The following is a 22145-nucleotide window of genomic DNA, read 5'->3' on the forward strand; positions in this document are numbered from 1 at the left end:
GCCACAGTTTCTGGATGATCCCCACAGAAAGTTCAATTAGCATTTATGTCTCTTTTAAATGTTACCATATAGTGACTGGCTGGGTCACATTTATGAAGAATTTTATATGAGATTTCCTTCACCTTGTTCACAATTAGATATTTATGGGATCATCCAGACTGTCTTCCAGGTGATATCTGGAACATGTCGGTTCCAGTAAGATATTCTATATATGGGAGAGACATGATATCTTCTTGGAATAAACTACGTATTCTCTTATTGCTGTTACCAAGTTCCTGTGAAAAGCAGATTTTTCCCACTGCTGACTCAGCTGGATCAGGGAGAGTGACTGAGGCAGATATTGAGCTGTCAGTGTTTTTATATAACATTAAAGTCCCTGAGGGTATGGCACCAAGCACCACTGAGAATTCCCCAACACTGACGGGAAAATTATATAGTGTAAGGAATTCATTGTAAGTAAGTAGTACTCCCTCGTTAAATTTTAAAACTTAGTAGCGGCCGCCATTGTTGGCAGCTGAAATTTGGCTGGGCCGCGCTATGAATTCTGGGATATGGTGGGCCACGAAGGACACACCCGACCCATCCTTCAAACTCGGGGGAATGAAGGACGCATTTGAAGGAGTCGAGGAATCGGGACAGCCTTCGTCGCCTGGCTGTGACGTCATCGGCCTTCAAATGCGGCCTCCGGAGGATGCAGCCGACGTTTTGGGACACAGCTTGTGTGTCTTTGTTGGTCATGTGACCTCCCAGGGACTACACATGGAAACGAGCAGTTTAGCTCAAATCTGGCAGGTTTCCATCGTCTGTTTTTGTCCTGATGTCCATGAACATGAACACTGTCCCTGTCAAACACGTCCAGATAATCTGATCCAGTGTTGTTCTTCTTCTGTGGTGTTTGTGATGGAGCAGCAGCTGCTGATCCTGATGTCCTCCACCAAGGGGGCAGCAAATTCAGCTGACTGTCATCATTTATTAAAAAGATGTAACAATGTGACATAATGCAATATAATAGTGTCAGTTACACATTGTGGGTTGCACTGTGGCCAGAATGGACATTACCTCCTGCCTAATGGAAGCTGTCAGCCATCCTGCAACCATGAATTAGATAAGCAGAAGTGAAGGGATTGTTAACAACAATTTAATAATAAAATGTAATGTGATAGTTGCACTTTATTAGCTCCCCACAATCGTATGAATAATAAGCATGAATGCACTGCATGCTCATAGCAAGTTCTTTAGGTTTAAAGTGAGATCCTGCTTTAAAGGGCGCTTCATCTGCTGGGAATGACATGTTTCTTCTAGTATGTAAGGCTCAGCCCATCTTACTGGGACTTACTTTTGTAGATCCACATGCTCTAAACCTGCTGCTCCATGATTGGTGCAGAAGCTTTAAGCTACTATTAACAAATAATGACCATGGACTTAGTTGTTACTACAATAACTTATCATTGAGCAACTTGTATATTTAATTTTACTTGTAAAACTATGCAAGTAGAATTGAATGGGGCACAGTGAGCTGAGCACAGGCCCACTCTGTGACACTCAGAGGTTTGTGGATATCATACTGAGAGTATTGGACACAGTGCAGCCAGCTTGCAGCCACTTTCCCACCACTTTAGCACAATGTTTACATGAGACTCAGCCACACTAATGTTCCTGGGCAGACATGTGGTGCAGCATGGCTGATGGCACTGTACCTGCAGCTGTCATGGACAAGAACCACTCAATACCTCACCCAAGCCAAGCCTGTGCTGATGTTGTGATCTGAGACCGAGACACTAACCCAGGATCATGATATGATGTTGTGAGAGTTTCACTAAGAATTAGCTCTGATTACAAGATTTCAATCTATGGTAACTCTAATTTGTATTTACTTCAGTTTGTTCATCTTGGAGCTGTGTGCAGCTGAGGACAGTCTTATTATTACCAGGTGAGGATATGTAACAGCCACAGTCTGTAGAGATGATGTCACCATGGAGTGGTGATGTCACCGGAGCTGCCAATATGTGCTCCAGCCAAAGCTACACCAGAGGGTTGTGCTGTGTAACAGGTTGGTGCAGGTGGTGTTATCTACATTTGAACATTAGGCAACAGTCTCATGAAGACACTTTCTATTGTTCACTAAAGACCAACAATAACAGAGACAAAGGGAGAGCAGCAGAACTAGTGCTAACAATTAGCACTGCTAGCCTGCCCACCAACACCAGCTAATGTTCTAAAAACGATGATCAATGATTTTGCTGTAACGGCTCCAGCTGTCTGTGTCAGGGACACGTTGGAGATGAAGTGAGTGATCCAGTGACAAAGGTTTGGAAAGCTGCAGTCAGCTGAGACTAAAGGAGTCACCTGACCGAGAGACCAAATGTTTCACTGAGAACGTCCAGATGAACAGAATCAACCTTTGGGATAATCTGTTCCACACATCCATGTTTCACTTACTGCATTATATTTCCTCATTGCTGTGCACACAGGCCTGTGGCTTATAACCAACTCCAAGTTCAGACTCAGAGGCTGCTGAAGCTGTTTTCTGGAACAGAGACGTGTTGGATATAAAACCAACTCTTCTTTATGTGTCAGCACTGAGGAAAGGAGCAGCTTCGTTTCTAAGTGTATGAAGGACTGTAGCAGTGTGTGTGTGAGCTTTATTTCACAGACAGAACCATGTCAAAAACACAACTTCAGGTAAAAACAATACAAAATCAAAGAGTCTGATCAGAAGGATTAAACAGAGGAGTGTGGGACTGTTTTTAACAGACAGCAGGTTAAGCCAGGCTGGAGGAGTAAACTGAGCCTCGGTGTGAGCAGCAGTGTGTTTGACAGGAAGCTGAGATAAACAGTCTGGAGCCCATTTAGTGCTTCATATGAAAGTGTGAGGATTTGAAAGCAAATCTAAAATCAAGCAGGAGTCAGTGTGAGAATGATTTGTGCTTTTCCTCAGTCAGATGCTGGGAGTTTCAGTTCATCCATGTTCAGCGTGCTGTGCTTTGTGTAACAGGAGAATATGACAGTATAAATCAAGTCTTCATGTCACTGAAAGCCTCCACAGTCTGCTATGGAGGTGCATCAGTTTGGATTTACAAGAAGAACATTTCTTAAACCTGCCACAAGATGGCGCTCCAACAGAAGGGATGTCCACAGTGTAACACAGACACACACATACTGTGTGAATGTGTGAGTGAATGGGCTTTCAACACAAGGCTTCTGCTGCTACCTTTAATGACATAATTAGCTAACAAGAACAAACTGTTAATTACCACCAAAGAACGGCTCCAGATTTTAGCTGCTGACCATTTTGTGAAACGTTGATTACATCAGCTTATTGTTGATTTTTCAACCTTAATATCAGCTGCTTTAAAGGAGCCTCGTTCTCTGGCAGTAACACTTTTCTTCACTAGATGCAGTGCAGGCACAGTCTGTGTTTCTAAACTACACACTAATGTTCATTGTTGTGCAGCTAAATCCTCCCTCTGGATGGGAAGAATCCCTGTCAGGCTTCAAACACCTGGCTTGGTGTTCTGGAGCTAATGTGTCACCTGTGAGGACTCTGAGATGAACACACAGCAGACACTTCAGTTCTCCGTCTGTGTGTCCTCAGTTTCCCAGCATGCCTTGGCTGTGGTGGTGGAGGTGAATGAGGGGGAACATGCTGCTCTGTCAGCACTCAGGTTTCATACCTGGTGATCTCAGAGGACAAAGCGGCGTTACAGCAGCGCACGTTGATGAGACCTGATGCTCTGAACAGTTCAGACTTCAGCCTCACTCTGAGAAAACAAACGACTGACTGTCAGCAGCAACTACACCTGCTCCATCAGTGACGGAGAGAAGAACTGAGACTGAGAGACATACAGCTGCAGGTCAAAGGTCAGAAACGCCCGCTCTTTGTACGGGTCAGGAGTTAGTACTGCAGAGGTCAGAGGTCAGCTTGCTGACAAACCATTTGAAACAGTTTGGAGCTAAAAGCACAACAGCAGAGGAAAGAAGAGACACTGCAGAGATGATGCAAAATATTGTGTTTTGTTCTCAGCTGTCAAAAAGTGTAACACACGTGTTCCAGCACAGCCTTTGTGTACTTTCACTTCTCCATACTGTCCATTGGAAATCCTGTTTGTTACTTTTTGATTTCAGTCCATGTGTCCAAAGCAAACTTCTGTCCCACACTTTCTCTGCTGACTCTTCACCGATGCTCAGATGATCTCAGATGATTTCACCAGAACTCATCAAAATTCGGGCTCCACAGAAACCCAGACGTCACTAAACAAGCGTAACAAGCAAAGTGAAAACTGGTCGTTCAGCTTTATTGACCAAAGATAAGCTCACATGTCACCTCATGACATAGACACTTATTTCCACAGCATGCACGAGGACTGACAATAAGTGTCTATAAAGCCACTTCTATCTGCCACACCTGTGCTTCTGTCATGGTTGCTCTCCTCTCACTCTGTCATTTATCCACAGTCTGCCTCCCTCTGCTCCGTCAGCTGACGTCCTCTCTACACCACCTGCTGTGTTTTATCCTGCAAAAACACATTTAAGAAGCGTTGCACCGAGTAACGGGAGTAACTGGTATAAAATCCATTTAAAGGAGGTGGTGCTGAGTGCTGTGACTGGGGTCCCACCACTGACATCACGGGTGGAGGACATGTTGGAAAACTGCTACAAAGTGCTGTGCAGCCAGCAGAGCTTACAGTCTGTCCTGTGTGTCATACAGGCTCTCACACTTAGTGTTTCTGTGACACATTGAAGAGAAGTTTGTGTTGTTCACAGTTGTGCTTGTACTGAGTGACAGCTGACATGACCTAACAGGAATAATGTGTCTGTGCTGAATGAGAAGTAACACACAATGAAGTCTTGATGCATCTCAATCATCCAGGAAAGTGAGTCTGTTGCTTCTGTTCATCTGGACGCAGCGTTTTGTGGGAGAAACGTGTCGTCATCATCAGGTGACGTCTTCAGTCTCAGCTGCAGGTTTCAGTCTTACAAACAGGACATTTGCATAAAGACTGAAAGCAGCTGCAGGAACGATGGGCTGGGAGCTCCGTTCCTTCATCTTAATTATGCAGATTCTCAGGACCATTGATCAACAACCACTGATCCATGTCCATGAGTCCCATTCACAGAGATGTGGGAATGGCTGCAGTCACAGCATGTAAGATGGAAATAAATGAGAAGTATTTAGCTGAAGTGGATTTGATTTATGTTACTTCTTTTTTAACTTGTAGTTCTACATTGGAAGATTATTGTGATATTGAAATATAAAAACTACATTTATATTCTATTATTTTCTCAAAATAAGCGTCACACTCGTGGAAGCCGGTGTAGCCGCCGAAACGCCTGCATTTATGGAGACTTTCAGCCCCAGGTAGGCCAGTTATGGATCTTCGGATCCACATTATGTCAGCATAAAATACATACTTAGGCAGAATTTTGCAAACATCTATTTTTCATTTTGTAGCAGCATAGAGCTTTTTTCCAATTATTTTTTAAAAGTCAGGTCAAGGCTCCAAAAGCCCAAAGGCGATATAACAGTTTGTGTTTGCTACATGGATCATTGTAGTTCAGCTTTCCTTTGTTATATTTCTTTAAGAGCTCAAAATGTGTTCATTACATAAATAAAACGTAATGTAATGTAAGCTCAATGTCCTTACAGCATAGCGTCTCTTTGATAGAGAAATGCCCAGAGTTACACCATCTATCGTTCACAAACACAGCCAGACCCCCTCCTCCCTTCTTACCACTCTCCGCTGTTCTGTCATAAGAGGCTCAGCAGCTAAAGCAGCACACCTGGGTCTCCCAGCCTATTAAAAGCAGCCCTTTGCTTCACCTGCTTCACTAAACATTATTATTTTAAGCAGAGTGGTGTGATTTATGTAGGCATTGCTGTGTGACAGGATGACTTTTCTTGCACACCCACCAAATGAGGGCGCACATGCTTCCACGCCCACTGGTGACTGCACACATCCTTTCAAGGAAGCATTTCATTCATCCCTAACAAATGGAAGAAAACACTGTGCAGCGTGTTCAGGTTTGAACGTGGCTCTGGCCTCTCTCTGCATCCACCTGGCACATGCAACACACATCCACTCCCTGCTGAACTGCTTGTATTTGATGTGTTGAAGTTTTGGTAAAGTTTGAATAAATTCCACTTTATTTATAGGAACATTTCATCTGTGGACTCCTGCTTCCCCTCTCCTTGAGCCAGTTTGTGACGGGAACATGACATAAGAAAAGTAATTTATCCCTTTTTGATTCTGTGTATCTGGCGCTCATCCAGTGAGTTCACACTTGGCAGAAACAGACTGAATTTGTCTGGAGAACTTTGGCTTCAGCCAAGTTAGATAAACACACTGTGTCTCTGTCAAAACAGCAGTGTAGTTGTGGCACCCCTGTGAGGGAATGACCACATGAATATTATTTTGTGTAAAACACTCATGTAACGGGACATTTTTCATTGCTATATGTATTTATTTTCAGTTTCTTTAAGAGGATAGAAAATCCATGTAACAGGGATTCATTTTATGTTAGAAAGCAGTGAGGGCGGAACTTTGGTGCTTGCTCCGGGGTTTCGGGGAGCAGTAAGTGGAGCCCACCTTCCGCTGCTTCCTCAGACACGTTCTGGAGGAAAGCAGAGACGCATCGTGTCTTCCTTACTCTGCTCTTCACCTGCTTTTACAGGTCGGTACACGGTGCTCGCACCGAAAATGTTGTTTATTGTCACCATGGTTACCCAGGTTAATGTGAATGGGAGAGTTAAGGCGGTCCGCCAAAGTTATTTATATGTAAACACGGGAGAAAACCAGAGGAGTGTCCCGCGCGACCGCACCGCGAGCCCGCTCGTTAGGTGGAGCGCTCGTGAAGCAGAGTCAGTGCGCTCCTATGCTCTGTGCAAACGTGTTGTAATGCTCCAATCAAATCAGTTCTGTGAGATGTGAATGTTAATAGTTCTGTTAAAGTGACTGAGTAGATTAGCTAGTGTAACACAAGCACTCTGAGCAACTCTGTGTAGCTAACAGAGGCATTCATGGGTTGATTCAACAAGCTGTGTTTCATGATGCACTAAATAGTGATTTTGCCAGTAAATTACTGGAGGGAACAAATGTAATGTATTTACCAATGCTGTTATTGAATAGAACTGTTTAGCCAGTAAGACACTGCAGAAGACAATGTGATGTGTTTATTGATATGATAAAAGGATGTAGCTGTTATGGAAAGAAGTGTGAACTTGAGAAACTGAACCAGTTAAAAAGAGTATATTTCACTGATGTTGTGAAATAAGTAAATGTAATTGATGTGAATGAGGAACCAGCTGAACAGTATATTGAAAGCTCATGTTTAGTGTTTTATAGCATTTATTTGTGTGAAATAAATCAGACTCAGACACGTTCTGGAGGAAAGCAGAGACGCATCGTGTCTTCCTTACTCTGCTCTTCACCTGCTTTTACAGGTAACATGTTTGTCATCGAGGTCTTCATCCTTGGGACCCGTAACATAGTAACTTCTTCATTGTTATACTTCTATAGTTTTCCCATTTTGTGAGCTGTGGATGTGGAAAGTGTCTCAGTGACACATCCACATGAAAACGGCGTTACCTTCGTTCATTTGCACGTCAAATGAACGAGCTGTTTGGACTTTAACGTCACAGCTGATGCTTCGATACTCGAACTCAAGAGTTCAGCTTCCACTCAGAGGTACAAGTACACACAGCAAAGATAAACGTGTACACAAGGTGGAACCCACAAGTGCACAGCTCCAACCAGAGATGGGCAGTAATCCAATTACTTTTTTCAAGAAATGAGTAAAGTGAGGGATTACTATTGCAAAAAAGGTAATTAGATTACTGTTACTTTCCCGTAAGCACGCTGCGTTACTGCGTTACTAAAACCGCAGCTGTGTGCAGATGAACAATGGATAATCTATCGAGTGTGGAGAGAGTGTGAGCGTGCAGCGTTTAAAGCGTGGAAGCACTGACCTTACTTTGAGTTTGACTCTGTAAAAGTGACAAAAACATTAGCATCCGCTGTTCACTGCGTGGGAAGACAACATGCTCACTCACTATGTGTTAATGGGCACGCTTATTTATAACTTTGATTAAATGTCATAAAAATAATTCCATGCCAGCTCACCATTGGTGATCAGGTAGTTTCTGTTCCAGTTCCAGTCCCATAAATCATGAAGCTTGCTGCCAGAAAAGCTTCAAATCTCCTTTGAAAGCTGTTTGTGGTCTTGATTGTGGGAGCTTCAGTTGTCTGACTCCAGCTGCCACACAGTGCTCACTGATATCATTTGCAAAAACCCCAGTGTGACAATATTTATCAGTGAAGCAGAAATCAGGAAGTGACGACTTTTCTTTGAACATTTGCTCAGGCTAAGCTGTGCTTTCTACCACAGTTGGGAATTTCCTGGTTTACAACAAATTATTGTGTCAACACCGCATAAGATTTCAAACTACAGGAAAATCACTGGAGTTATAAGAGGCAGACAACGACACACACACCACATGCATGCTGTTGCTATTTATTGTGGATTAACCTGTCAAGGGCAAGAACAAAATAATTCTGCCTCAAATACAGGAAATCATAGCTTTCCTGTATTTCCTCCATTGTTGGCATGCTGGTTAGTGCTGTTGCTCCACAGTAAGAAGGTCCTGGGCTAAATTATCCATGAATGTAAACGGCTGTGTGTTTCTATCTGATAGACTGGTGAGCTGTCCAGGGTGTACCCTGCCTGGTAACCTATCACTTCAGGGTTATTTCCCAGCCCTGCTGCAACCAGGATAGAGATAGGAGGATGGTAGTTGTTGTAGACCCATTCAATTTCAATTGAAGGATTAAAATGTTCCAGGAGCTCAACTTACTCCATCTGAACATGTTTCAATCGTGTTTTATGAACACAACATGCAGCTTTACTGAATATGAAAAGGTTGTGTTGATTTAACTCAGTTGTTTAAGTCAAAGGAGCTTGCAAAGAAGTTTCTGCCAAAGCAAAACCTTTGTGTGCAACCAGTGTCCACTATTGAATCAAGTAAATCCAACATGTTTTTGTCAGTGCAAAAGGAGTTACGGTGCCTGTATTCCTGCACAATATTGTCCCGGGAGGGAGGAAAACTTTCTGGTGAAGTTTTGGTTGATTTTTGGGTTTTGCTTGACACTAGGTTGATTTTATCAGTGAGGTTTGGATTGTTTTCTTTCTCTAAGAGAGAGAAAGATGGTTTTATGCTTGGACATGTTTGCAATGGGCCCCAGTATTTGTTACTTTATTAGTGTTTTATTGGTTGCGTTTGTTTGTGCTTTTGTTACAATGCACTGAGATAAGAACATCTGAGAGGTGTGATCCACCGGTGGTGATATTTTGGTATTTTGTGAGTTCCCGATTTAACAAATCAGCTCTTTAATCCAGACCTGAGAGGTTGAACTTTAAAGCGCTATAAAATATTCTTACTGGAAACAGTGGCAAAGTGTTTTTCTCCATGATTATAATGGGCTTGGGAGAAATTCACTTGTATGTCACATTGATCACATGAGAAGTCCTGAGCCTAAAAGGATTGCAGCGAGTCAATCCAGTCCAAAAACAAGGAGCTGTTTTCCTTTAAAATGATGACGTCATCCTGCTGGTGATGGAGGCTCGAATAGGCTGCGCGTGAGACTCCATTATCAGCAATATCTGGTATGAATGTGTGTGGATGTATGCATGTGACTGGACTGTGACGGACTGACGACTAAAAGTTTAACTGACTTGATACTGAGACAAAAACGGTGCCGACTTTAGGATTAGTGAATGTCCACAACAATTCACCCAGCCTGTAGAAGAAGGGTGGAGGTTTTGTCTTGCTTTGTTTGTGCAGGAGCAGAAGGATGACAGAGACTAAAGGGGGAGGCTGTAGCTTCACGAGTGTGAGCTGCAGACTGAACCCTTTGGTTGCTAATGTTGAGTCACTGATGTTTGCATTAAGAAAATTGTGTTTTATTAGCTGTGTTTTAATTAAGGTATCACATTATATTGTTGGGAATGTTAAATGCTAAAGTGAAGAAAAGCTTTGATTTCACTCATGACTGAACATGTTATTATTAACCATAGCAGGCCACTGTAAAGAGTCAATTAACTTTTATAGAGGAAAAAAAAGGCCAAAAACTCTGTTAATACCTATGAATAACAGGCAACGATAGACTTGTCACATTCAAAATAGAGATATGTAATAACAAACACGGGTCCGTGTCATTTAGGTTCTCCATTGAAATAGTCAATCATTTAGAAAAGTAGAATATATATATATATATGTCTCAACGCTGTTTCTCAATAATATTAAAAACCTAAAAACTATTGTTGTGGAAGATAGAAGTCACTGTGACAGCCCTCTGACTGTGGAGGACGTTTGTAATCCTATTTCTGCACTTAAGGCCAACAAATCTCCCGGCACAGATGGTTTAACTGCAGAGTTTTATGAATCATTTTCTAATCTCCTGGCTCCGTTCTTACTGCAGCTTTTCGTAGGAAGTGTAGAGTAGGGCTGCTCGATTATGGCAAAAATGATAATCACGATTATTTTCACTGAAATTGAGATCTCGATTATTTGACGATATTTATTTAACCCTTTAAGACCTACCATAGAACCAAGTCTGCCAGAGCTTATATTATTTTTTTACATGTTGTAGTGCCATTTTTGGGAGCATTTCAAGTTGCTATACATCAATACAACTGTTATAGCCCATATTTTAATAATATGTATGCATTAAGTCCATAGTAATTACATTAATTACAAAAAAGTGCAATAAACTACAAAAAAAATTGAAAATCGTTTTTTTTTTACATACCGTATTTTCACGACCATAAGGCGCACTGTGCTAAAAGGCGCAGTCTCAGTTATGTGTGCCCTTACTGTATTTAACACACACATAAGGCGCACTGGACCATAGGGCACATACAAGTACCGTATGCGTATTTAAAAATAAAGCGGGAGCAAACCTGAGTTCGGTACCTTACTCACATTTTTATTACCAGTAATTGTCATCATCAACAACACACAAGCATACAAGTGTGCGTATTTAAAAATAAAGCAGGAGCAAAACAAAGTTTGGTACTCACATTTTTATCATCAATCAAACCCATCGAAGTCCTCATCCTCTGTGTCTGAATTGAACAGCTGCGCTAAATCTCCATCAAACATGCCAGGTTCACTTTCTTCACTGTCAGAGTCACTTTCCGTGCCGTGCGGCTCCTCGGAAATGATGCCGGCTTTTGCGAAAGCTCGAACAACAGTGCCAGCAGACATGTTAGCCCAAGCATCTACAATCCATTGGCAAATTGTGGCGTAACTCGCCCGGCGCTGCCTTCCACTCTTGGTGAAACTGTGGTCTCCATCGGTCATCCATCGCTGGATGTGTTTGTCGCCGATGTGTTTGCTGCAGTAGGTGCGGAAGATGGCCAGCTTTTCCTTATAATCCGCTGGAAGTTGCTGCGCTACTGTAGTCCTGGTCCGGATGGAAAAATGGCACAGTTTCATAAAAAGTGAAAGTGAAACTGCTTTTAGCCGAATGGTGACCGTCGAAACGCTTCTCCCGCTCGTTCTTTGCTCGATGATCGCCTTATGTCCGCGGAAACTCAGCTGCGTATTCTTGACCTGTCGGAGCTTGTTTTCCAGCTTCCTCCACTTGCAAACCATCGATTCATTAACCTTAAATTCTCTCGCCGCTGCTCGATTTCCATGTTCCTCCGCGTAGCTGATGGCCTTCAGTTTAAACTGTGCTTCGTAAGCGTGTCTCTTTGCCATTTTCAGGGTTGTTAAAACAACGATGTCCTGCATAACGCACATACCTGTCCTTTTATACAGGTATGTGCGATTGTCCCGGTATATACGATCAACGCCCACACTTCACCCTTTAACGTTCTCATGGTGTTCTCTACTACGTCCTCCTTACGGTGTGTTCACACCGAACGCGATGGACGCGAATAAAACGCCCCAAACGCCCCTAATTTGACGCGTGTACATTCGCGTCTCAACGCGTGTCCAAGAAAAATCCATCGCGCGTGAACCGGAAATGTGGGAGGAATGTGGGAGGGAGTTGTGCCAGACCGGTATCTTTGCAAGATGGCAGCTATCGAGCTAGCGCTTGAAGAGAGAGTCTCCCTTCTCTATGTACTGTGGAGAGCAGAGCAGCAGCGTAAAAGACGTCCTCGCTGTACCTGGGTCCATCAGGTCCTCCAGAGGCATGAGCAGTTTGGTGAGTTTCACCACTTGCTCCAGGAGCTGCGCCTGGATGACGGCCGATTCCAGCGCTATCACCGTCATTCACTCGGCCAGTTTGAGGACCTGCTTTCCCTCGTCGGTCCCAGCATTGCCCGCCTAGACACCAACTACAGACGCTCAATCCCACCTGCAGAGCGCCTGTCCGTCTGCCTGAGGTTAGTAAAACTATTTAATACGGTAGTCCTTTATTGATATCTGTGCTAATATGCTAATCCATCCAGTTATACACTGCTAACATGGATGTGCTATGCTAACAGTGAATGCTGTCGGTGTTTACTGAAAGCAAACTGTGGTACAGAGACGACTCTTTATAATATTTCTAGTGATACTCAGAAGCTCTCATCAAGTCCCGATTTAATTCGATTTATGCTGTTATCAGTGTTTGCATGATAGCATGGCTGTGGTGTCACATCAATGTATGCGCTCGGTGTTTGCTGATATCAAACTGTAGCATTAGGACCACTGAGTTAACCTTGTAGTGATACTCACTCCTTTTTATTTAGACCTGGGCCCTGTTTCAGGAAGCCGGTTTAGAAAACTCAGAGTGAAAAACGATACGCAGGGTTGAGTAACCCCGAACTGTCCAACTCGGAATATTCGGTTTCAGAAAGGCTGATAACAAGTAGTTCAGTCAACGCGGAGTTGCTTTAACCCCAAGTGAAGCGCGCGGACGAGGATACATAAAGCCCTGATCAGTGGAGCACAGATTAAGCGAGTCACCATGGAGACGGAGGGAAAGAAGGCGCGGTCAATGTATTTTACAGCGCTTGAGGCCGAAATTCTGATGGCAGCATATGCCGATAACATGCAAATTCCGCGGAAAAAAGTAACACAGCGACAGCTGCAAAAGAAAGTGAGCATGCATGGCAAAACATAGCCGACAGAGTCAATGCGTGAGTGTTAATTTAAACATTGATCTAGGGATTTCCACCCATTTAACACGTTATTTTATCATATGTTATTTTATTTGTTATTTTATACATTTTATTTTGTGACGTGATGTGAGCGCAGGTGCAACCCAACAGGCCCCAAACGTTCCTGGCAGCAAGTAAAAATGAAATATAAAAATATAGTCCAAACAGGTAAGGTGTAATTGTATTATGAGCCATAGTGCTTGGTCTGTTTGTCCGATGTAAATCAATTGCAGTTAGAGGCTACATTAATTTTCTGTCTGTAAGCACTTATTGAAATTATCTGAGCACATTACAAGTACATATTTGCTTACTCTGTATGCTCAAATGTGACCCGTTATAGCCAACAGAAAAAAAGCGGAGGCCCGAAAAACAGGTGGGGGTCCTCCACCACCACCACCACCACTCACAGAGGCTGAGCAGTTGGCCCTCAGCCAAAACAGTGGGCGCCCTGTGGCCGAAGGCATCTCTGCGGGGACATCCTCTGAGTCAATAACCCCGCAAGACACAAGTGCCTACATAGGGGGTAAATTCAAAATAATACATGATGTGCATACATCCTTTCTTCACAGTCACCTTTGCAGTGCTACTCATTCATTTGATAAACTCTTTACCATAATGGATTATTTTGTAGTGAAGTTATTTTCCTACTGATTTTGCCTTCCCTCAGTCTTGGTTGTCTTTGAGAGCATAATGACAATGAAGTGTAAGGTGATTGGTATGTTTGTTAATTGCCATTTGGTCCCTTGTAAGTTATAAGTGACCTGTATAAACCTCATATTCTATCAGTTGATGGTGATGGTGTACTGCATCTGGTGCAGCCTCCTGTTGAGCCAGACCAACATGCAGTTGTGAGTAATACTCCACAGATTATATGAGTTTACAGTAGAACAGCAATGTTGTTTATTTCTTTACTACAGGAAAATAATGAAGAAACATTGACAGCTGTTACAGAGGAGGAAGCAACAGAGACACTTTATGAGGTTTACATCTTTTAATACTTTGTGTACAGGAAACACAGGTGACCAATAAAGCCAGTTGAACAAAAAATCTGTTTATTCTTCTTTCAACATGTTGAGGTGATGGGTCAAAAGAAATGATTGTGACATATGGTGTCTCTGACTGCACTTCCATCTTGTATGTCCGTGGGAGGGTCAGGATGTTCATGGTTTGGATCACTGCTGTTTGGTTCAGAAGGACAGTGTTCTCCTCTAATTGTGGCAATGTTGTGAAGAATCACACATGCCACAATAATGTCACATGCCCTTTCTGGGGTGACCCTGAGTCTTTGCAGGCACTGGAACCGGGCCTTAAGCATTCCGATAGTCATTTCAACTCTGGCTCTTGTCCTGCAATTAGCCAGATTATATCGCTGCTGTGGGCCCGGTTCAGGGTCAGAGTAAGGGGTAAGCAAATAGGGTAAACATGGATACCCCCTATCACCAAGCAAGTAGCCAGTGAACTCTCCTAAGACAGAAGGATACACTTCAGTTCAAATGTCCCTGAAGCAATTGGTCTTTATATATTTTAAAGTATTTTCAACTCACCATGTCCAAATTTTGTGCTCAGTGTACATTCACGGAATATTTGTGAGTCATGGACAGAGCCTGGCCACTTGGCTTCCACATTTGTGATAATGTTGGCAGCATCACATATGATCTTCACAGTGCAGAGAACACAAATTAGCATCCATTACTATGATGAAATAATTTGTTAGTTTGAAATGCTACAGGGAACTATGTACCTGTACATTAATGCTGTGGAAAGACTTCCTGTTCACATAGTCTCCTTCATTTACTGAAGGAGCAATGATTGGAATGTGAGTGCCATCTATACAGCCAATCACGCCTGGGAACCCTGAAAATAAATGTAAAATTTAAGTAGTAGTTCAAGTATCACCACATCATAAATTAAGTTTTGGTCATCCTGATACCTGCAATTTTGTGGCATCCCTCTTTGATGAATCTTGTGGGTCTATGACCGGGGAACACCACAAACGTGTACAGGAGACGTTTCAGTGCAACTGTAACATTCCTGACTGCCCGACAGACGGTAGCCTTGGAAACGTGCTCAGCGTCACCAATATTATACAGAAAGCTCCCGTTTGCAAAAAAACGAAGTGCAATACAAATAATATGTACAGAACTGAGAGCATGTCCGCGATGTGTCACATGCGTAATATATGGCCTGAGGATGTTATCCAAATAAATTATAGATTGTGCTGAGAAACGGTAACGTTCGCACAGACAATCATCAGGAAATGATAAAATGTCCGAACGCGCTCTAATCACTCTCTCCCGGCGGAGAGCTCTGCGGAGAATTTAGGCTTCACGATCTACTGGCTCTTCAAGGAAGGGACACGCCATGTCTGACACTTCCTACTGTCAGGTTTCCGACAAAGGGGCGGAGACAGTCAGGGTTAGTTGTAGTAAACCTGCTAGGGGGCAGGTTAGCTTCACGGCGTGTGTCGTCATAGTGACTCACTCAGGCTTCAGCTGAACTCGCTTTGTGAAACCGAAAACCCAGAGTTGTCGTTAACTCAGGGTATACTTACTCAGTTTTTCCACTAAACCGGCTTCCTGAAACAGGGCCCTGGTTTAATTCTGGGATAGTTGAATATTTGTATATAATCCCTGCAGCTGTCAGACTCTATAGCAGGGGTCACAGCCTTTATTAAAACAGAGTTAGATAAAACTGAACAGTTTGGTTCATCTCTAGTTACATGGTTCTATCTTGATAAGCTGTCTTATCACAGATTAATTTTTCAAAAATATTAATGATTTAAGCAAGGAAAGGGCTACATGTCAACATACAACTCTTTATTTCTATTAATGTCTCACTTCATTCCTACCTGATTGACATGTTTAGGGATTATGAGTGATTGGCTCACTGTAGTTGTGAAAGTTGCTACCAATCAAATTATGATATGTTAAAGTTAAAACAAAACACAACTGTTTTAGATATGATCTAATATACATTTTGTTATTATCCTTATAATTACAAAAGGTTTTATGTAAGATTTAAGTTTTGTGATTTATATCTGACATCACAAAAGTATTTTGGAATTTGAATAATGTATTTTGTAACTGCAGTACACATAATACTGATTTTGAACAATTTTGTCCAGGTTCCTTGTCACCGGGGACTCCTTCAGGACCATCGCGTTCAGTTTCAGAGTCGGTGTGTCCACGGTGAGCCAGATCACCCCCCAGGCAGCGACGTCCATCTGGGACTGTCTAGTGGACGACTTCATGGCTGTGCCTTCACCTGGAGACTGGCGGTCCATCACAGAGGGATTCCAGGAGCGCTGGAACTTTCCTCTGTGCTGTGCAGCTCTGGATGGGAAGCACATCCAGACAAAGGCACCCCATATATCATATAGGAGACACACACATTGATATGCACTAAATATTTATTTCATTTCTTTTTTGTGGTGCCCAAATTGATGCACCTGCTTGATTTTGTTTAAACAATTATTGCACACTTTCTGTAACTCCAGTAAACTTCTTTTCACTTCTCAAATATCACTGTGTGTGTCTCCTGTATGATATTTAACTGACATTTTTTATTGTAACAACCAACGATTTATACAGGAAAATAATGTCTATTAACAAGGTTGCCCAAACTTCTGCATCCCACTGTATCAGTATATTTTGTCATTAGTATAATATGAAATAAATTCTACATGTGTCAAGTTGTGTGCCAACATTTGCTGTGTAGTAGAACTGAGACATTAGTCATTATAAACATTTATTTGAAATAATATTAAAAGTCTCAAACAGAAAAACATTAAACATAAATATATAAAATATAAGAATTTACAGAGAGACAGGAATAAAAAGGACCAGCTGCTCTCCAGAGCAGGAACAAGGCTGAGGAGGAAATGCTCCATTGGAGACTGGTGTGGCCTCTTCAGGGACTCCAGGATGGCCAGCTCCACCGCCGATGGACCGTCCTGGGACCCGTCCCTCATCTGCCTCGGAGCCGTCCTCCTCTGTGGGCCTGTAAAACAGCACAAAACACAAAGAAATGAGAAGGCTGCTACTAGATTTTAATTTCAACATTGAAAAAAAAAAAAAAAACAATAACAGGATATAATCAGATTGGTTTTAGATATTTAGTAAAGGTGATCACAAGGGAATCCCACCGACTAAAAAGGTATCAGTGCTTGCTGTACATATCTGTGGGTGCAGCAGCAGGAGCTCAGGGACTGGGGATGCTCTGCTGCAGAATCAGTTGGTTCTATCAATACAGTATTAAATGTTAACAGGTTGGATATAATAATCGTAGAGTAGACAGTGGTCCCTCATTTATCGCAGGGGTTCTCAGAATAACTAGCCCCTGGCCACGCACTTTATACACTTTTTTTCCACACACACACATGAACATTGATCACAGTTCTCACAATTGATTCTCAAAGTGCAAACCTTTGTAGATTGCAAAACGTAAAAGTATTAATATGCCGCGGTTTGTCTTCATCTGCCTGCCACTTTCGTGCGCCTTTTTCCCTCGCGGTGCAGGTGTCTATTTCCGAATGAGGCTCATAGTTATGGGTGTTTTTGTGCTGTTTTTTCTATTGGACGCGATGGTTATCAAAACCAAACGTGATAAATTTGCCAAGCCCAGGAGATTTGTCAATCAGGCTGCAGAATGCAATGCTGTACTGTGCAATAAAAAAATCAGCGAAAAAGCAAAGCAGTGACGGATGAACAGCGGGACCACTGTGTGCTGTTTATTAATAAACAATAAAATATATTCCTAAATGACAACATGCATAAAAGCAGAACGGTATTTGTACGTCAGTGGGAAAATAGCGGTGGCTTGCTAGCTTTTGTGCGGCTTCCCCGGGTCAGTGAAAACTTTCAAAAGAGAAATGAATGAACTTACCAGGTTGCCCGATCTCTTCACATATCTTCCTCCAAGCTCGGTCCTTTTTATTCCTGTCTCGGTACTGAAAGCAGCTGGTGTTGTACAGCTCCGAGTTGTTTGCTACCGCATTGATTAGCCTTCCCCTCCATTGAAGTATGAAAGGCTTTGGCTGGATCTGCCCCTTTGACCTAGGTAACAGCCACGTCACCAGGCTCCTGATTGGTTGTCGCGGCGCGATTTGACGCTGGAGTTCAGATTTTTCCAACTCGAGCGGTAGACGCGAAACGCGCGTATGCACAAAATGCAACACAAAAACTCACGCGCGTGGTTTTATTCGCGAGTCAAACGCGCCAGACGCGCTACACTGACGCGCGTTTCGGCGTTTTCGCGACGCAAATCTGCTTCCGAATTTTCGCGGGACCCGCAATCGCGCGTCATCGCGCCTTTCCATTGACTTTACATGTAAACCTGACGCTCTATTCGCGTCCATCGCGTTCGGTGTGAACACACCGTTACAACACATAGGGCGCGCCGCACTTTTTGAAGAAAATCTAAGACTTTTAAGTGCGCCTTATGGTCGTGAAAATACGGTATATTTCTACTTGGGGAAATTTAAGAGGCTTATCCCTCAAAACTTTAAATACAAAAAAGTTGCAAAAAATAGTTTCCCACCACAGGAAATTTATTTTGAGTGTCTTCATAGTTTTATTTTGGAGATACAGCAATTTTTATATACTGCAGGAAAAACAAAAAACAACCCTATGATGCAAATTTGCAAAGAAAACAGCATGTGCATCAAAATAAACTATTTCCAGCAGTGCAATTCGAGTTCTAAGCATTCCAGAAACTATTCAGAAAAGTATAGAGTCAAACATGACTTATAAAAACACCAGTATAGGCTTTTAAGGCCTACAAGTAAAAAACTACATTTTCCACGAAAATGACATCACTTCCGGTTTCGGACAGGAAATGGCAGACATAATAAAAAAGAGGTGGAGTACTGGTTTGGGCTGGTATCATCAAAGATGAGCTTGTGGGGCCTTTTCGGGTTGAGGATGGAGTCAAGCTCAACTCCCAGTCCTACTGCCAGTTTCTGGAAGACACCTTCTTCAAGCAGTGGTACAGGAAGAAGTCTGCATCCTTCAAGAAAAACATGATTTTCATGCAGGACAATGCTCCATCACACGCGTCCAAGTACTCCACAGCGTGGCTGGCAAGAAAGGGTATAAAAGAAGAAAAACTAATGACATGGCCTCCTTGTTCACCTGATCTGAACCCCATTGAGAACCTGTGGTCCATCATCAAATGTGAGATTTACAAGGAGGGAAAACAGTACACCTCTCTGAACAGAGTCTGGGAGGCTGTGGTTGCTGCTGCACGCAATGTTGATGGTGAACAGATCAAAACACTGACAGAATCCATGGATGGCAGGCTTTTGAGTGTCCTTGCAAAGAAAGGTGGTGTTACGTCTCTCCTAGGGCATGAGGGGGTAACACAACAACTCCGGAAACTCAGTACAGGTGTTATGAAAAAAAAAAGGTTTAATGGCAGCGCTCTCACAAAATAAACAACCCAGACTCAAACAACAAATGTGGGGGAAAAAGGGACAGTTAGGTTGTGCCAAAAAAAACACCAAAAAGACAAAACCAAAACTTAGCTGAGCTGAGCTATTATCCTAGAAAAGCAACAAACAGGAGAGAAAAACCCTAAACCTCAACTTAAAACAAGCTCAAAATTACATGGGTGGCACCAACCTACTTACCTAGTGTTTCTAACACAAAGACTCTACGTGAGTAAGTGTATGGGGTCCCCAAACTTACCTAGTCCACTTTACTCCCACCACAATCATCAAACAAAAGAAAGACAGCAGGAAAACATCACACATGTGTCAAACAATTCAAGGAGGGAAGAGAGCCGTGTCAAACAATTCAAGGAGGGAAGAGAGCCGCGCCCAGCCACAGGTGAGTCTCCTTATCAAGGGTTTCACTCCTGGGTTGTCCAATCAGGGCCTCCCTCCTCTAATTAGTTGGACGTCACACAGATTGACATCAGCCTGCAGTCTGCAACCTAAGGGAATGGAAAACAAAAGGGGAGGGAAAGAAAACATGCAGCCTGCAGACACGTAACACCCCCACCCTTACAAGTCCAAACAAACAGTTTGGATCCTTCAAACACAAACAAAATCCCTAAACAGACTACAGGGCACGGGATAGTGCATCAGCCAGGACATTTTCTGTCCCTTTTTTATGGCAGATTTGAAGGGTGTACTCTTGAATGATTAAAGACCACCTCATAAGCCGACGATTGTTATTGTACATCCTTGAAAGGAAAACAAGCGGATTGTGGTCTGTAAAGACTTTTATGGGCTCCCTGCTTAATCCGAGATAAACCTCAAAATGTTGCAGAGCCAGCAGAACGGCAAGAGTTTCTTGTTCGATGGTTGAATACCTTCTCTGGGGAAGAGTGAACTTCTTTGAGAAGTAGCACACAGGGTGGTCGAGTCCATCCTGATCTTCCTGTAGAAGGACAGCACCTACCCCGACGGCACTAGCATTGACCTCCAACTTGAATGGTCGGCCGAAGTCTGGGGCGGAGAGAACAGGGCCCTGTTTCAGGAAGCCGGTTTAGAAAACTCAGAGTGAAAAACGATACGCAGGGTTGAGTAACCCCGAACTGTCCAACTCGGAATATTCGGTTTCAGAAAGGCTGATAACAATTAGTTCAGTCAACGCGGAGTTGCTTTAACCCCAAGTGAAGCGCGCGGACGAGGATACATAAAGCCCTGATAAGCGGAGCACAGATTAAGCGAGTCACCATGGAGACGGAGGGAAAGAAGGCGTGGTCAATGTATTTTACAGCGCTTGAGGCCGAAATTCTGATGGCAGCATATGCCGATAACACGCAAATTCCGCGGAAAAAAGTAACACAGCCACAGCTGCGAAAGACAGGGAGCATGCATGGCAAAACATAGCCGACAGAGTCAATGCGTGAGTGTTAATATAAACATTGATCTAGGGATTTCCACCCATTTAACACGTTATTTTATCATATGTTATTTTATTTGTTATTTTATACATTTTATTTTGTGATGTGATGTGAGCGCAGGTGCAACCCAACAGGCCCCAAACGTTCCTGGCAGCAAGTAAAAATGAAATATAAAAATATAGTCCAAACAGGTATGGTGTAATTGTATTATTAGCCATAGTGCTTGGTCTGTTTGTCCTATGTAAATCAATTGCAGTTAGAGGCTACATTAATTTCCTTTCTGTAAGCACTTATTGAAATTATCTGAGCACATTACAAGTACATATTTGCTTACTCTGTATGCTCAAATGTGGCCCGTTATAGCCAACAGAAAAAAAGCGGAGGCCCGAAAAACAGGTGGGGGTCCTCCACCACCACCACTCACAGAGGCTGAGCAGTTGGCCCTCAGCCAAAACAGTGGGCGCCCTGTGGCCGAAGGCATCTCTGCGGGGACATCCTCTGAGTCAATAACCCCGCAAGACACAAGTGCCTACATAGGGGGTAAATCCAAAATAATACATGATGTGCATACATCCTTTCTTCACAGTCACCTTTGCAGTGCTACTCATTCATTTGATAAACTCTTTACCATAATGGATTATTTTGTAGTGAAGTTATTTTCCTACTGATTTTGCCTTCCCTCAGGCTTGGTTGTCTTTGAGAGCATAATGACAATGAAGTGTAAGGTGATTGGTATGTTTGTTAATTGCCATTTGGTCCCTTGTAAGTTATAAGTGACCTGTATAAACCTCATATTCTATCAGTTGATGGTGGTGGTGTACTGCATCTGGTGCAGCCTCCTGTTGAGCCAGACCAACATGCAGTTGTGAGTAATACTCCACAGATTATATGAGTTTACAGTAGAACAGCAATGTTGTTTATTTCTTTACTACAGGAAAATAATGAAGAAACATTGACAGCTGTTACAGAGGAGGAAGCAACAGAGACACTTTATGAGGTGTACATCTTTTAATACTTTGTGTACAGGAAATACAGGCGACCAATAAAGCCAGTTGAACAAAAAATCTGTTTATTCTTCTTTCAACATGTTGAGGTGATGGGTCAAAAGAAATGATTGTGACATATGGTGTCTCTGACTGCAC

General features: G+C 42.8%; 2 protein-coding genes across 3 annotated transcripts in view; both read left to right on the plus strand.

Moving 5' to 3' along the window:
* The first annotated feature begins 7384 nt into the window (after nt 1–7384).
* Nucleotides 7385–22145, plus strand: part of LOC308397476 (uncharacterized protein) — a 41880-nt gene continuing 27119 nt past the window's right edge. The window contains exon 1 of one of the 2 annotated variants that reach the window (XM_080883401.1): nt 7385–7441. The gene's annotated coding sequence lies outside the window, so the exon portion shown is untranslated. The remainder of the gene's footprint in view (nt 7442–22145) is intronic. The other variant, XM_080883398.1, reaches the window with a different exon arrangement.
* LOC308398733 (uncharacterized protein) lies at nt 10262–17436 on the plus strand. Its single transcript, XM_080885516.1, has 2 exons — nt 10262–12393; nt 16277–17436. Exons 1-2 carry the CDS (start codon nt 12041–12043, stop codon nt 16545–16547), a joined length of 624 nt encoding a protein of 207 aa, XP_080741642.1. The 5' UTR covers nt 10262–12040; the 3' UTR covers nt 16548–17436.

The sequence above is a fragment of the Rhamphochromis sp. 'chilingali' genome (genome assembly GCF_963969265.1).
Source record: "Rhamphochromis sp. 'chilingali' genome assembly, chromosome: 1".
In the NCBI taxonomy this organism is placed as follows: domain Eukaryota; kingdom Metazoa; phylum Chordata; class Actinopteri; order Cichliformes; family Cichlidae; genus Rhamphochromis; species Rhamphochromis sp. 'chilingali'.

Excerpts from the sequence above, each read along its gene's own strand:
- LOC308398733 (XM_080885516.1), top strand. The coding sequence starts at position 12,041 with ATGTGGGAGGGAGTTGTGCCAGACCGGTATCTTTGCAAGATGGCAGCT. Across the intron at positions 12,394-16,276 it reads CGCCTGTCCGTCTGCCTGAG|GTTCCTTGTCACCGGGGACT; the intron begins GTTAGTAAAACT and ends AATTTTGTCCAG.